Source organism: Coloeus monedula, assembly GCF_965178545.1.
Source record: "Coloeus monedula genome assembly, chromosome: 8".
NCBI lineage: Eukaryota > Metazoa > Chordata > Aves > Passeriformes > Corvidae > Coloeus > Coloeus monedula.
In genome coordinates this window covers 10,371,092-10,385,449 of record NC_138788.1, presented here as the reverse complement: position 1 = coordinate 10,385,449, position 14,358 = coordinate 10,371,092, and the positions used below count along the sequence as shown (strand labels likewise).

Genomic DNA, 14,358 nt, shown 5'->3' with positions numbered 1-14,358 from the left:
TGGACCAGGTGACCCCACCAGTGGTCCCTTCCTGCCATACCAATTCCATGAATAATACTTTCTCTGGGAAATCTATGGTATGAAAAGTCTCTAGGACCTGGCAAATAGTTGATACCCTGCAAGAATATATGTGGAAGCATAAGCACTGGGGGAAAAAAACCTCACCAAAAACTAATTCCTTTTTGAAAAAATGTTATTTAGTTAAAGAAATATCACCATACAGTTGTAATATTTTTCAATCTTTAAGTTTTTGTGATTTATGCTTTGAAGCTTTTTGCATTCCTTGGATGTGTAGTAGAAGTTGGAGATGCTTGGGGCTGTGATTTTCAGTAAACAAAATTGACATAAAGAGTAAGACTTGATAGTGGATCAGGTAGGTGAAGTTTCAGATACTAGCTCAGGGGTGTCAGTACCTAACACACAAGGGGGTTTAACTGTAAGTTCAGTAGTGTTGTGCACTACTTAGCAGCAACTGCAACACCAGGGTGTTATCGACCTAATTCTCATACTGAATCCAAAATACAGCACTGAACCAGCTACTAGGAAGAAAATTAACTCTGTCCCAGCCAAAACCAGTAGCTATTAGTTTTAGCTATTGGTTCAGTACTGAGGTGCTAGCAGCCAAGGATGCTATAAAGAGGCTTTGCACCACCTAAACATGCAGAGCACTGAAAAGGCTTAAAAACCCTCCTGCTGTTCCAGTGGAATTTTCTTTCAGTGTGCTTTTGCAGTTGGTTTCTTTGGTATTACTCCATTGCAGTTCATTTTCTGGTGGCTGCATAAGTTACTGCTGCTGGCGCTGTCCCATTCGTGGTGGATTCTCCCTGCTCCCCTCAAGCCATTCACTGTCCCAGGAGAAGCTCTCACACAGCATTGACCAGGGAGTTCTCTCTTGTGCAGTGTGAACACACACAAAGCAAAAGCATACAGAGAGGGGATTTGGGGCTCTGAAGTTTCTTCCCAGTGGAAGAATAAGGGGGCAAATTATCCTGCCTCGTTGTGCTCTAAAGGCTTGGCTGTTCCTATTCACTCCTGTCTAATTCCTCTTGCTGTCCTCAATCTCTATTTAACTTTCATTTTTGGTAGCAAGGGCAGAGCTTTCTGTGTTCAGAAATCAGTAACTGCTATGCTGCTTATGGGGCTAAATGCTGATGGAGTTAAAATTGAGCTGGATATATTTGGCTTGGTGACAAGAGTGTCTTTTTTGGTCAGTGCCCTTCTGTACTGAACAATAGGAGACGACAAAAAAAACATAGGTGCTCTGTGGGGTGCCATCCCCTCCATTTTAGACATGATGTGGTAGTTTGTGGGGAAGGCAAAGAGTTTCTTTGAAAATGCTTGCTGCTTCTCTGCTCTTTCTGCCAAGAGCTGCTCATTTCTTTCCTCTATTGCAACTCAGCTGCACGAGTACCACAGCATACACAGCCATGTACAGTACTTATTGCCCAGGAGGATCTCCCACAAATCTCTAACTTTATGTCTCAAATCCACAAGCTTTCAGGTGTGATTAGGGCACGAGTTCATCTTGTTTAGGTCTAGATGTTTGGCCCATGATTTCACATCCTATTACTACGATACTGTTTCTTCAGTGCCCTGATACAGTTTAGTAGAAATGTCCTCAACAGTGGCCTAATGTAAAATAGAAATGAAATGTTTCAGATCTTTTAGTGGGTTCTTTTTCTCTCCGCCAGCTGTCAAGTTGCTCCTCCTGTGGGACTCTTCCTCCTTAGGGGGCTGTTTCTTAGCTGCTTATCCCTTTCACACATCAGCAAAAGTGCAGGCAGCCATCAGGCAGGAAGATTGCTGCACAGGATCACAGTCTTCAACAGCTTTACTCTTTTTATCATAAGTTTTTTCAGTGTTCTCATTGTCTAAAATACCACCATAGATTTTTTAGCTGTCAGCCTCTATTACCCAGCCAAATTTTTTCCCTTATATCCACGCTGAAAATTAAGTTTGGGGAAGGAGGGAGAATTGCCTGCATATTTATCTTTCTCTTATACTTAGAAAACTCAAGTTAAAACATGTATATTCAGGTTGTATCAAAAATTAATAAGATAAAAAGAAAGGTTCATATGTAATTTCAATTCTTATTAGTATATAATAGGAACATAGTACAGGTTGGCTTACTGGATATATTCTTGCAACAGTAGAAGGTCTTGGAGAAACTTAGAATTGCTATAATAAATTCTAAAACTGAATAATTCAGCAAGTAAAATTAGCGCACGCACACAGGGAACTGCTGAGATTTAGGTAGTGAATTTGGTTGGTGACTGACCTTATCTGTCCTAGAAATAAAATGAAAATTGATAAAGTTTGCAATAGTATTGGCTTGTGTTGCTCATAAATTGTCAATACAAAAGGACTTGTAACAAAAATTTTTCTTATAATGAAAAAGTTACCTCTCATCCCTTAGCTTCCTATGGGGCTATTTCAAGCCTAATATTTAATGAATATGTTGCAGTGAAGGTAGTTAGATATGGCTTTGGGAGTTTGTCAGATTTGAGTTCTGGTTGCAGCTGGCACAAATCCCAAGTTCCCTGCAGATAAACAGAAAAGATAGTTTCTTAGGAGACCCAAGTTAAAATTAATTCACCTTCAGAATTAAGATCTTGCTGTTTAAAAGTGCTCATCAAATTTTCACTTTAAAACAAGTAGCACTTATTAACAATATTGGCACCTTCACTCCTGCTGTAACCATCGATAACAAAAGACATCCCTGTATAAAGTTAGCCTGGTTTTTTTTTTCCCCAAGAACTCTTCAGTATTTGGCTCATTTTATTTGACGATGTTCTTTCATTACTTTTTGATTGAGATTTCACATTTCACTCACCAACCTAAAATTGAGAGCTCAGCCTCAGAGTTACAGCACATACCTTTGCATCCCTTTTCATGATGAGTGTATAACATTACACTTAATTCATTCCTTCATTTTTAATCTCATTCAAAACCAGTGCCAATGCAGCATTAACTTGTTGTAGAGTCAAGTACTCAAAATAGGTCAGTCAGACATGTTGAGCGCTCTTCCTTTCCTTTTCTGTCCTCTGTGTATGCAGAAAATGATCTCACTAGTGTTAAATGCCATGTAAATCTCATGGAGTTGTAATATATAATGGGCTGCATCTATTTCACTTTGCTTTCATTAAGATCCTTGTGCTGTGGATGTTCCACTAGGAGAAGAAAACTATTTCGTTCATCTTTGTTACAATCAGAATTATCGAACAGTTCTTCCCAAGAGAGAATCACTGTCCAAACCGTGAAATGTTTTATGAACTTTTGCCAGCAGAAGTCAGCTTGCTCTGTTTCCAGTTTGAGATGGGAATCTGTGCAATTGACCTTGACTCCATCCTTTCTGCAAACGATTGCAGATAAAAACTTCCGCTTCTGATTTGGGGACCTAAGTGTTCTTGAATCCCTTTTAAAAGGGAAATTCTACCCAGACAGACAAAAGTCTGAGGAAGAAAACTCAGTGTTTTATAAAAGTAACTGAGACTTAGAATAAAACATGATATTTTATGTGAAGTAATCCATATGCTCTTAAAGATGTTGGAACAGAATTGTCTGGGGTGGGTTTATCTATTTCATGTATTTGCGAAGACTTCATTCCTTTAGAGATTAATATGTTTATATTACATTATGTCATGTTAATTTCTGCAATGGAAGCGACAATATCCTTGTGGTTACAGAAAGAACAAGGGTCTTGACTTCCCCAAGGTCAAAGAAGAAATTTGTGAACTGTGCCTCATAGCATTTCAACTGTTTTGCTCTGCCTTAGCACAAGCCACAGCATATGGCAGAGAATCTGTACAGTAGGTTTTTGCAAGTGAAAGAACAGAGAAGACTCTTGGGAGAGTGGAACGTCTGATGCTAAGGCAGTCACAGATTTTGTGGAACATGCAGGCTTTTTTTATTCTCTTCGTGAATTAAATTTAGAATGCTGTATATAGTTCAGTACTTCTCACATATAAATCTAAGTATATTGAGCAACATGCTTTAACTACTCTCTTTTAACTTATGGGAATCCATATTTTATTGGAAATCCTGATACTGTGTATGAGGTTTCCATGTAGTCCTCCTCCCTTGTTGTCTATGGGACTTTGAGGGTGCTGGACACCAAAGAGGGTTTAAGTGCCAAATGATACAACTGAGGTTCACTTCAGAAGTGAGGTTCTGGCTCTGCAGGATATTCCAATACCATGTGGAATTGAGGTGTGGCAGGAAAGGTATGGGCAGGGAATCAAGAGAAATGCAAAAAGCATAGCAGTGAGGTCATAGCAAAAGTCACAGTGCCCAGTTCTCTGCACCTGCATGGCTCGGTTTTCGCATGGGGACAAAAAAACCCAAAGCTCTGCCCGCATGCTGCCTTGTAATGTATTGAGGAAAAGCTGCCTCTGTGCACATGGAAAGCTATTGGTTTTCCTATATACCAATGACAAGATAAAGGGTTTCCCATATTTGTTTTATAGTGTGTCATTACTTGTAGTGATGCAGAGTGGGTCCTTCTAGGAGAAGGGAGTGGGGAAGGTAGGGGGATGCTGGATGCTGTTAGGGTTTGTGCTTTTTGGGCTGGGAGTAAAAACTTCAGCATAAAAATTAATGTGCAAGTTTATTCATTTTCAGGGGTTTTTTTCTGTGTAGAGCAAAGGTTAAGTAACGCATTTGTATGGTAAATATTATAATTTCTCAGTTGGCTTGGTTTGAATAGTCAATAATTATTCTCTGTGTTGCTTGTGACCATATTGAGATTTTATTCAAAAGCCATTGAAATAAGCACAAGGGGGAAAGTTGCTATTTTTGTTTTGTTATTGTTTTTCATGGGCCACATGCACATTGCTGTTCTTCATATTTGAAATCCCTTTCAAGGATATTTCAGCTCAAAACACACAATAGAACTGGAGGATCCAGTGATTATGGCTGGCAGTGATATTGTGGATTTAGGTGCTGACAAAGCCAACATAATCTGTTTTAATTAACTATTTTTCCCTCAGTAATATGGTTATAATCATACTCAAGGACCTTGTACCAGCATTCTTCCTTTTATATTAAATTCAAAAAGAAGAGGCAAGTTTCAGCTTATGTACAGTAAAAAAACTACCATATCCTTTAGAAATAACAGTCATGAGAAAAATGGGTCTGCCCTACACTTTTTAATCCTCTAAAGATGTATGTGTATGCTTCAGCGGGTCTTTCCACATGCATAAAGCAAACAGGGTACAGCCTGTAAGAGCAAATTTTAAAGAGCAAGAGAATTAAAAAACCCAAATCCCCAGTACCTTGAATATGATGTGTATCTTTTTTCATAATGGACATGAAATTTAACTCTGGTGTGAGCAATGGGTCAAGAGCAAGAAGTAATTTTGTCTTTCATAATAGCAGCAGAAGAGTGGGAGGGATAAGCTCAGAAAATTTTGTAACAGGGTAGAAAATAAGAAACAATCAATAGCATGATTGACAGTGGGCTCCACACGTAACAGGGCACACAATGAATGGGGACTTTTCTGTGGGAACCAGCCTTTCTTACAGGCTCAATGTGCCATGTGAGTTTGTCTTGCCTTTGTGTTCTGAGAAGATCTTTTTTCCATAATTTTTATTAAACAGTCTGCATCTAAACAGTTTACTATGTTACTTTTCAGCACTGTGGTCGCATTTCTCTCAGTAGAGGTTGTGTATTTTTTGTAATTTGAATGCTTGGTGAAATTCATGTTCTGTAGTCTTAATCCTCAAATGGATTATCCAGAAATATCCATGGCAGTTTATATTTTGGTTTTTAGCGGAAATATTTTCTTGGCTGCTCATTAAATGAGGAATCCTCTCCCAAGAGTGTTTATTTCAACAGACTGTAATTCAGGTGATGTGCACCACAAGGAACATATGAATATATGTGAATAAAGAGAGACTTACCATTTCAGTCACACTTTAGTTTACCTTGGGAAGTTAGTTTCAGTATGTAAATACGTGTGTGCACCAGCTGATGCAAATCCTTGAGTGAAGGAGAAGGAATTTGCAGCTCTTCTCTTCTCTACACTTTTGATTTCTACAGCTTTCTGTTACATGAGAGCCCAAGTGCTTTGCAATGCTTGGCTACAGCCATCTCCTGCCTCAGGCCTTTTTCAGTGCTCCTTGTCTGGAGAGGATCTCAGCTGTGCTATCTGTGCTTAGCACAATACTGAGGTTAAATCAAGGCAACCATGAGGAGACTTTCGAAATTTGCAGAGAAAGACATTATGTTGCTGTTAGTAAGAAGGTGATTTTTAAATAAAGCCAATGTGGAAGATTAGAGAATGGAAAAATGCCGAAGTGGTTATATTTAAAGATGCTGGAGACAAAAAATGGTGGAATCTAATACATAAATATTTAAAGGGTGTAAAAAAGGAACAAAGGTGTCTAAGAAATGGAGTACAGTTAATCAATAAGTACTTCTTTAAACACACACTGTACAAAGTAAACAAAAAGCAAAGAAAGTATTGATCAACATGTGTTGAAGGTGGTGACGGGGACTAATCTGACTACACAAAAGACTTAAATCTTCACATAGTTGTTTCAGCAAGATAATATTGTCTGGTCTCTGAATTGCTTTTATCTTGGTCAGGCTTATTCTAAAGCATCTTTAACAAGACAGTGGTCACTATTCAGGACTGACAAAGGAGCACAGCTGCATCAAACTCATAATTTCTCAAAAAAAATAGCAAGGGAAAAAAAAAGTATTTAATGAGGACTTCTGTTGAAAAAAATCAAAATTAAGCCTATTTGCACATATTACTTAAATCAGTTTATTTTAATTAACATATTTTTTATTGCAATTTTTATGGAATGTTTGAGTGCAACTGCAGTTCATAACTACGTATGGTTTAGTTGTGGCAGTAGGTGCTGAAATCAGTATTCAGGCAGAACAGGTTAACAATTGCTGAAATGAAGATTTTTAGAATTATTTTCAGTGCGATTCACGTCAACAGAAGAATTCAAAATTTGTTAAATTTGTGTATTACCGTGGAAATGGAAGGTGGGTAATTGTGTTGGCACAATTGCTTTTAATAGCAAACAAACAAATAAAACAAAACAAAAGACATTAAACTCTAAACATTTCGTTCACTGCCAGTGAGGATTTACTTTCTAGATACAGATTTTGTACCTCCCAATGAGGAATAGGCCTGTACTAGAATCAGTTTTAGTGCAATGTGAACAGGATTTCCCCTTTAATTACAGATTTTCCACTTATATTTTAGACAGGTGAAAAGCCTATTTGCTTCTTTTTATTTTTAAGATAATATTTTAGATTACAACTTTTAGCATTTCAAATTTAAATTATGGGAAAATGTTAGCAGAAGCTGAGGACATTTTGTATCTTAGGAGGGGATTCTGTATCACTGTGGTGTTGTTTGAGAGAGCAAGTAGACAAGTAATTAAAAAAACAAGATTTGATACTCATAATTTTATTTTTAATAGCTTACAAAAAAAGGACTGGGACTTACAAGAGACAAATGCTCACATTTAAGATTCCAAATGCTTAGTAACAGCACTGTGGTATTCATTCTTGAAAAATTAATAATTAGTACTGCTTAGGATACTGTACATAGTCTTTAATGATTTGTCCAGATTCACCTCGGTGTTTCATGCAATCTTTGTTGTGAACCTGAGAGTTACAAACTTGGAGCTACTGCCACCTACTTGACATGTGTGCCTGGTGTGCACATCAGTGGGGGTGTCTGCACTGAAGAGCTCCAGCCTAGGAAGGAAATGTAGGTTTGTCAGTGCACAGTGCTTGCTTGTACTGTGCTTTGATAAGCCTACATGTTGGCTTACTACCTGAAATATGTGGGTGAAAATACTGGTTTGTATGCTGCATGTTTGGAGAAACCGATCTTTGAAAATAGCAATCTGTTTAGGATGTTAGCACTTTGAACTAGAAAAGTGGTTGAAATAATAAATGTAAAATATAACACTTAAGGAGCTGTTGATTAATTGAATTTGTGAATCTCCAGTTCCTTATCAGCTCCTGTCTGCTGTCATGAATGAGTGTTTTCTCTTATTTCCTTAGCTTTTTTTCTTTTACTTACTTTCCTTCTGTTCTTGTTTTAAAGTTAATTAGAATATTATGAGATTTATAAAGAAAACTTGGTTTGTTAAAAATAGATGCCTATTAAAGCAATATCTGGTGCTTTGGAGCAAAATAGTCATTGGGTTCCATGCAAGTTCATTGAGTTAATTCTTTACTCTGGCATGTTTTGCATCAGCTTCAGGACATGGGAGTAAGGCATTGTAATCACCACTCAAATCACGAAAACCTTACATTTTTGGGGTAGCTAAAGAAGAACTCTGACTCTTGTGGGACATTACAAGAGCTCTGATGGTTCTTTCCTTAAACCAGAAAAACTCCATGGTTGTAGGGCTCTTTATCCAATTGATGGTAGAATCTTTGTTAGTTGAAAAATAGCATGTAGAGCAGAGAAATGATTAAACTGTCCTGATTGTCATTATTACGTATCACTCAGAGTGTATTGGGGCCATTTCCTAAAACTTCCTGAGGAGGCCACAACTGTATGAACATTATCTGGAGGAGAGGTTCCGAGAAGCATCCATTCTGTGGAGGAATTGGCCAGCCCAGACCTCCAAGTGTCTCGTATCCATCCCTCATTAGTGAGACGCGAGGTGCTGCAATCCCCTTTCGCAGGTGCCCTTTCCTGTGCTGTCCTAACTGTGCCTTTTGCTGTCCACAGAGAGCGAGGAGGTTTACCAGCGCCAGGTGCTCTCCATTGCCTGCATCGTCTTTGGCATCGTCGTGGTGGGCATGCTTTGTGCAGCATTCTACTTCAAAACAAAGTAAGAGCTTGCCTCTGCTGTGTTTGGGGTTTAGCTGCTGTCCTTTTTACAGCCTTAGAGTGCTTCAGCTTCTCCCCTCGTTTTGAAGTTGCTCTTATCTCTGGTCAGGCTACAGCAGTTCCCCATGGCTACACTAAATCCCCCCCCAAAAAGTAAACAGGAGCAATATGTGTTCTTCTTTCTATTTTCTGCTATCAGGATAGAATAGATTGTGTCATTTCCAGTTCTTTTTTTTGACAGTAATAAGTTCGTGTCTTTTGCTATCAGTGCAATAATTACTTTGCTCTTCTGAAAATGACAGTTTAAACATGCCATCTCCTTTTTGCATTTCATTTCACATCCCTGAATGTCCCTTTTCTTTCTCTATGCTGAGAACAAAAGTAAAGTTAGAAATGCAGAAACAAGTTCTCTGCAGGTATCTGTAACCTGTAGCCAATACAGCAACCTATTGATAAAGATGCATATGAGTATCTGTAACACAGAAGCACTTTGACTTATCCAAGTAGTGAAATCATCTCTACTATCAAGTGAAATACTATCTAGTCTATTCTTTTATCTTCACAACTGAATATTGTTTTATAAAATTTATTGTTATGTGTATAATTTGAGTTGCAAAAACCTCCTAGCAGTTACATGAGTGCTGCTGTATCTATAAACATGTTCTGTATGGTGCCATCCTTCATCCCTGTTCCAGCTGGAGTTAATGAGAGAACACAAATCAATATATAAAGTACCTGCATGAAGCTAGTCAGGGTGGCTGAGCGTCAGAAATGTGAAGGCTGGCACTATTTAAAAGTTTGGATGTTTATCTGAATCCCCCTTTCTAGAATTTGTTTTAATGTCTAGGAAATCTAGTGAGGATTGGGTTTTATTTTGAAAAAAATTTAAACTGACATTTCCATCAGAGAAAAAAAGTCACCAGGTGTTTTTTCCCCCTTTTTCTTCCCCTCAAACTTCAGGGGTAGGTCATGTGTGATTTGAGTGAAGATTTGAATTGGTTCACATTTTTTCTAAGTATTCCTAATTATTCTAATTCTTGAGGGATTTTGTTTAATTGTTCTTTGGTCATCCAGAGTGACAGTGATGCTAGCTGGGAAGGACAGACTGGCAGGAGAGTTCCTCTCTGCAAACTCCTTTGTTGTAGTGAAAACTGTGAGCAGAGACAGCCACTTTGGCACGGCATTAGAGATGTCATTATGCATTTTAGATCTGCAGATCTTAGAAGAAAGAGGGAGCAAGAATCTTCCTAGAAAGCTTGAGGGTTTTGCTGATGAAGAGAGTTTCAGAAAAGGCAGAATGGGATTGTCAGTAGGAAGAACATGCAGTCAATGACTGAGCATACTGTGAATAAAATGCCCCTCTGTTATTCACAGTGCCCCTCTTGGTCTTGCACTGCTTGGTGAGAGCTGGGCTGGAACAGCCTGCAAAACACCCTGGCTTTGATGAGGTGGTGGGGAGAGCTAAGTCTGAAAATAATGACTGGGAGTAACACCTGAAAGAGGAAATTACAGGACAATAGTGTGTCACAGCTCAGGAGCAGGTGGGGGTGTTGGGTTTGGGGCTCTGTCTTCATTATAAATACGAGTTACTGAGAAGAGCTGAAGTGGGCTGGTGCCAGACTCTGGGAACTGAAGTTTGGAGAGTTATGAGAAAATGAGCACCCCTGGTTCAGTCAGGAGGCCTCAGACAATGTGTGAGTCGAGTAATGGAAGGAGACTGATCGATCCTCAACACCCTGGCTGTGGCTCCATCTGGTGCTGTCCAAAAAGTAAATAAAAGTGTCTAAACCGGGTCACATGGAGGCCAGGTAAAATTGTAAATGTAACATTGGCCAGTGTCTTAAGGGTGTAAAACCCAAAAATTTAAAGTGCCTCAACACTTACCATATGTTAGCTTTTAGTCAGCAGATTTTTGGGAGCTTCTTTATCAGGCATACCCTGACTATGCCTAAGAATTATCAAAGCATTCCTCCTGCATGGGGGTTATCTTGGGGTTTCATTTGATGTACAAAAAATTTAGAATATTGCTAACAGATACAGAAATTCTGAATAGTGCATCCATTAAGAGAAAAGTTTCCATGAAGATCCTGACCCTCACTTACTTAGTCTGACAATTCTATAATACCAGCTGCTAGAAATAGGCACTTCCCTATGTGCCATTGAATTAAAAGTCCTTTTTCAAAATAGATTCAATCTGAGAAAGTTTAGGACTATAATTAAACTCTGTGCCCTTCCAATTATTCCTTTTGGGGTTAATCAAGAAAGTGCTGGAAGTGTTAGCAACAGATGAAGAGTACAGTAATGGGCTGCCCTTTACAGCTTAGACTTTTACAAGTAACTAGTGGCTTTTATTTCTTGCTGAAGTAAGAACACTTCGTTGCCAAATAACTCTAAAGTAGAACACGGAAGGGCCATTTGTTTTGAAAACAAAAATTATAAAATAAATTTATTAATCAGCAAGTAACTTTGAATTATTAATAGTTCCTAGTTTTATAGCTGTGCATCCTATAGTTTGGCAAAATTAATATGCATAAACCTAATATTAATGTTAGGTTGCATGAACATAAAAGGAAATTAATGATTGGATTGTTTTTCTCAGCAAATTACCTTCAGGATTTTCAATTGTAGTCTTAAAGATTGCAGTAGTGAAGCTGGATATTCCAGTTTACTTACACGTGTTTATATACATAAAAAAACCTCTATTTATTTTTCTAAACAAATCCAAAAATTTTGTTATTTTCCTCATTAAATTCTCATTTTGTGTGTATAGGAGAGATTCCCCAAGTCTGCTGCTGTGATCATATTTCATTATCATTGTTCTTACACAGAGTCTCCACTCAGAAAATTCCTGAATGTTCCCTAACCATTTTGGAGACCAACATGGTATTGTGAAGTTTTTGCTCATGATTGTTGAAAACTGATATTCCCAGACAATGTAGCTTATCACCAAAAAAAAAAAAGAAAGTGATAAAAGGCCTTAAATGTATTTTGACAACAGTTTTTGCCCAGCTGAGATATCTTTTTGCAGAAGATAAAAGTAATATTTAAAGTTTGCTGTCTCATATCCTCTATCATGTAGAGAACTTAAAAACTGTTTGTCACTCCCATTCAGTAGAGTGTGGCAGAAACAGAAAGTCTTTGTTAACAGTATAGTTATCTCCTGAATAATGCAAGGGATTCATCTAGTGGTATTCCTAGCTCTGACATGGTGGATTACAGTATAATAAGTCAAAAACACGGCCTCAGAGGCCATACTGATGTTTTTTCCAGGTTTAAGCATATAAGCAGAAGCTGCTCTATACAAGATGGGTTATAGGTCAAGTCTAATCAGCCAGCAGAAATCTTTGATAATTCATCAGTTTTTATAGCCAGCAGTGACCAACGCCTTTTTTGTTTGCCAAAATCTTTTTTACCAAATCAGAGCAAAATGCTTTTTTTATTATTCAGACTGACTTGCAAGCTATTGTTAAATGTGCAGTAGATGATCTTACAAAATTCTGCACTGACACAACGAGCATACTATTATAGTAATCTGAGAATAGAAGATAGTTTAAAACAGAGGAGGTGGGGTTTTTTTCCCCTTTGTTAAGCCTTGCCAGGAAACAACTGCTGCACTGGAATATCAGACATTAGTGAATTAGCTCAGCTGGCTCATCTAATACAGTGAAGTTTTGAACAAAGGGAGCTCTGGCTATAAAAGTATCATGGCTATAGCAGGAGATCAAGTGAGCTCTTTCTTACGTGAGTTTTATTTCTCTCCGCAGGAAACAAACAAAGCAAATTCACGAACAGCTGAAGGAAACGCAGAATAGGAAAACCTACAGCCTAAATGCTTCCAGCATGATGGCAAAGTCGGACTGTATGGCACAAAGCCAAGTCCAGCTGCAAAATGTAAGTAATCCTGCCAGCTACAGCACTTAATAGCCTGGCTGAGTTCCTGCTGCTGATGGCAGCACATCGTCATGCTGCTATTAACATCTGAGCAATGGGAACCACAATTCTCACCTCTTTCATAAAATGTTTTCTGTCGGGCTTCTTAATGGAAAGCAGGGAATTTTTTTTTGCTAAAGTTATTTCAGTGGATCCTGGCACATTTTGTTCATGTAGCAGACTTTGCTGAGCCCCCCAGCTCTGCATTCAGCAGTGGAAATAACTGTTATAGTTTCTAGAAATTCCTGACCTCCTACGTGTCTGTACATGTAGTGGGGGGCCCTTGAATTCAAGTGATGTCAGGTCTTCCAACAATTTATGAACCTGCATGAAAAAACATAGAGATTTGTCACAGTTAATTCAGAATAAATTCAAAATCTAGAACTAAATTTACACATGTAAATAAATGCCCAAGGGAAGACCATGCAGATGGTCTCATTTTTCTGGGTCTTTAGTTAAAGGTACTTTAGTTTACAGAAAGAAATTAGTCTGTTCAAACTAAATTTGAAATATATTTAGTCACTTTCTGAATATAATTATCTGTAAGTCATTACAGTCTCACAATCATGAAATATGTGAAGTGTGTTTGAAATAAGGAATTTGAAGACAACCAATTTATTTAGCCCTGGTATTTGTTTAGCAAGGTATTTTCCAGTACATGTTATTCTCTTTCCCCTGGTCACACACAGTCAGTGCTGTCTTACTTTGAACAAAGCCTTTGGAAGAAGGATCCTGGTAGCAATATAATAGGAAAATATAAAAGATGTATCAAACCTTTCTAAATTATTAACTCCATTTTTTAAAAAAAAAGTATCTTCATGTTCCTTAAAGGGATGACTACCTTATTTGCCAGATTCCATCAAAATAGAGGGAGTTTAGCAAAAGTGAGCACTCATGCCCACTTAACCAAAGATTTCTCAACTCCTAGTTTACATAAAATTAATTTAGAGATAAAGATAAGCACTTTTAACCAATTTAGAGTAAGCAGAGCCTCGCTGCTAAGACAGAGAGGTTGTCAGAGCATTGCTTGTATTCACTAAAAGTTCTGTTTTGTAGGAACACCATTGTGGTGCTTCTATATATGCTCATGATATGCTTTGTAATTCAGGAAAAATATACTCTTTCAAGAAGGAAGATAGCTCCACTAAATTGACAAAATCACAGTTTGGGGAACCTTGTGCAGTGTTTTCTCTCACTTTCAGTTCATTCAGTCATATTATTTCTAGCCCCTAAAAAAAAAAGCTGTTGGAAATGTTGTTGGGTTGTAATGAGGGCAGCAAGAGGTAAAGTTCATGATCCTTTTAGTCTATCCTGTGAAGTAAGCCTTGGTTAACACTAAGAATATGTTCTTTGCCTTTTTCTCACTGTAATTCAGCGCAATATTTTGTCATTTTATTTTGCCACAACCATAGTTATACTGGCTGAAGTAGCACTTCATAGATTCTGGACACAGAGATAGAAAACCATCATTATATTTACTATTTTAATCCAAATTTGCTTTTCAGTTTTTAATGCTCTTCAGCCTGACATTATGAGTGCCACATACCACTTTCTTGTTCTTGTGGCTGTGTGCAGGCAACTGTTTTCTCCTTGCCATTAATGCATTCTCCCT

At 37.9% G+C, this 14,358-nt stretch overlaps 1 protein-coding gene across 1 annotated transcript in view; it reads left to right on the top strand.

Annotated features, from left to right (window-relative positions):
- NRG3 (neuregulin 3) overlaps positions 1-14,358 on the top strand; it is a gene marked incomplete at both ends in the record, with an annotated part of 343,802 nt that overhangs the window by 311,894 nt on the left and 17,550 nt on the right. The window contains 2 exons of the mRNA XM_082286584.1: positions 8,715-8,817; positions 12,581-12,707. Coding sequence (XP_082142710.1) covers positions 8,715-8,817; positions 12,581-12,707 — 230 coding nt within the window. The remainder of the gene's footprint in view (positions 1-8,714; positions 8,818-12,580; positions 12,708-14,358) is intronic.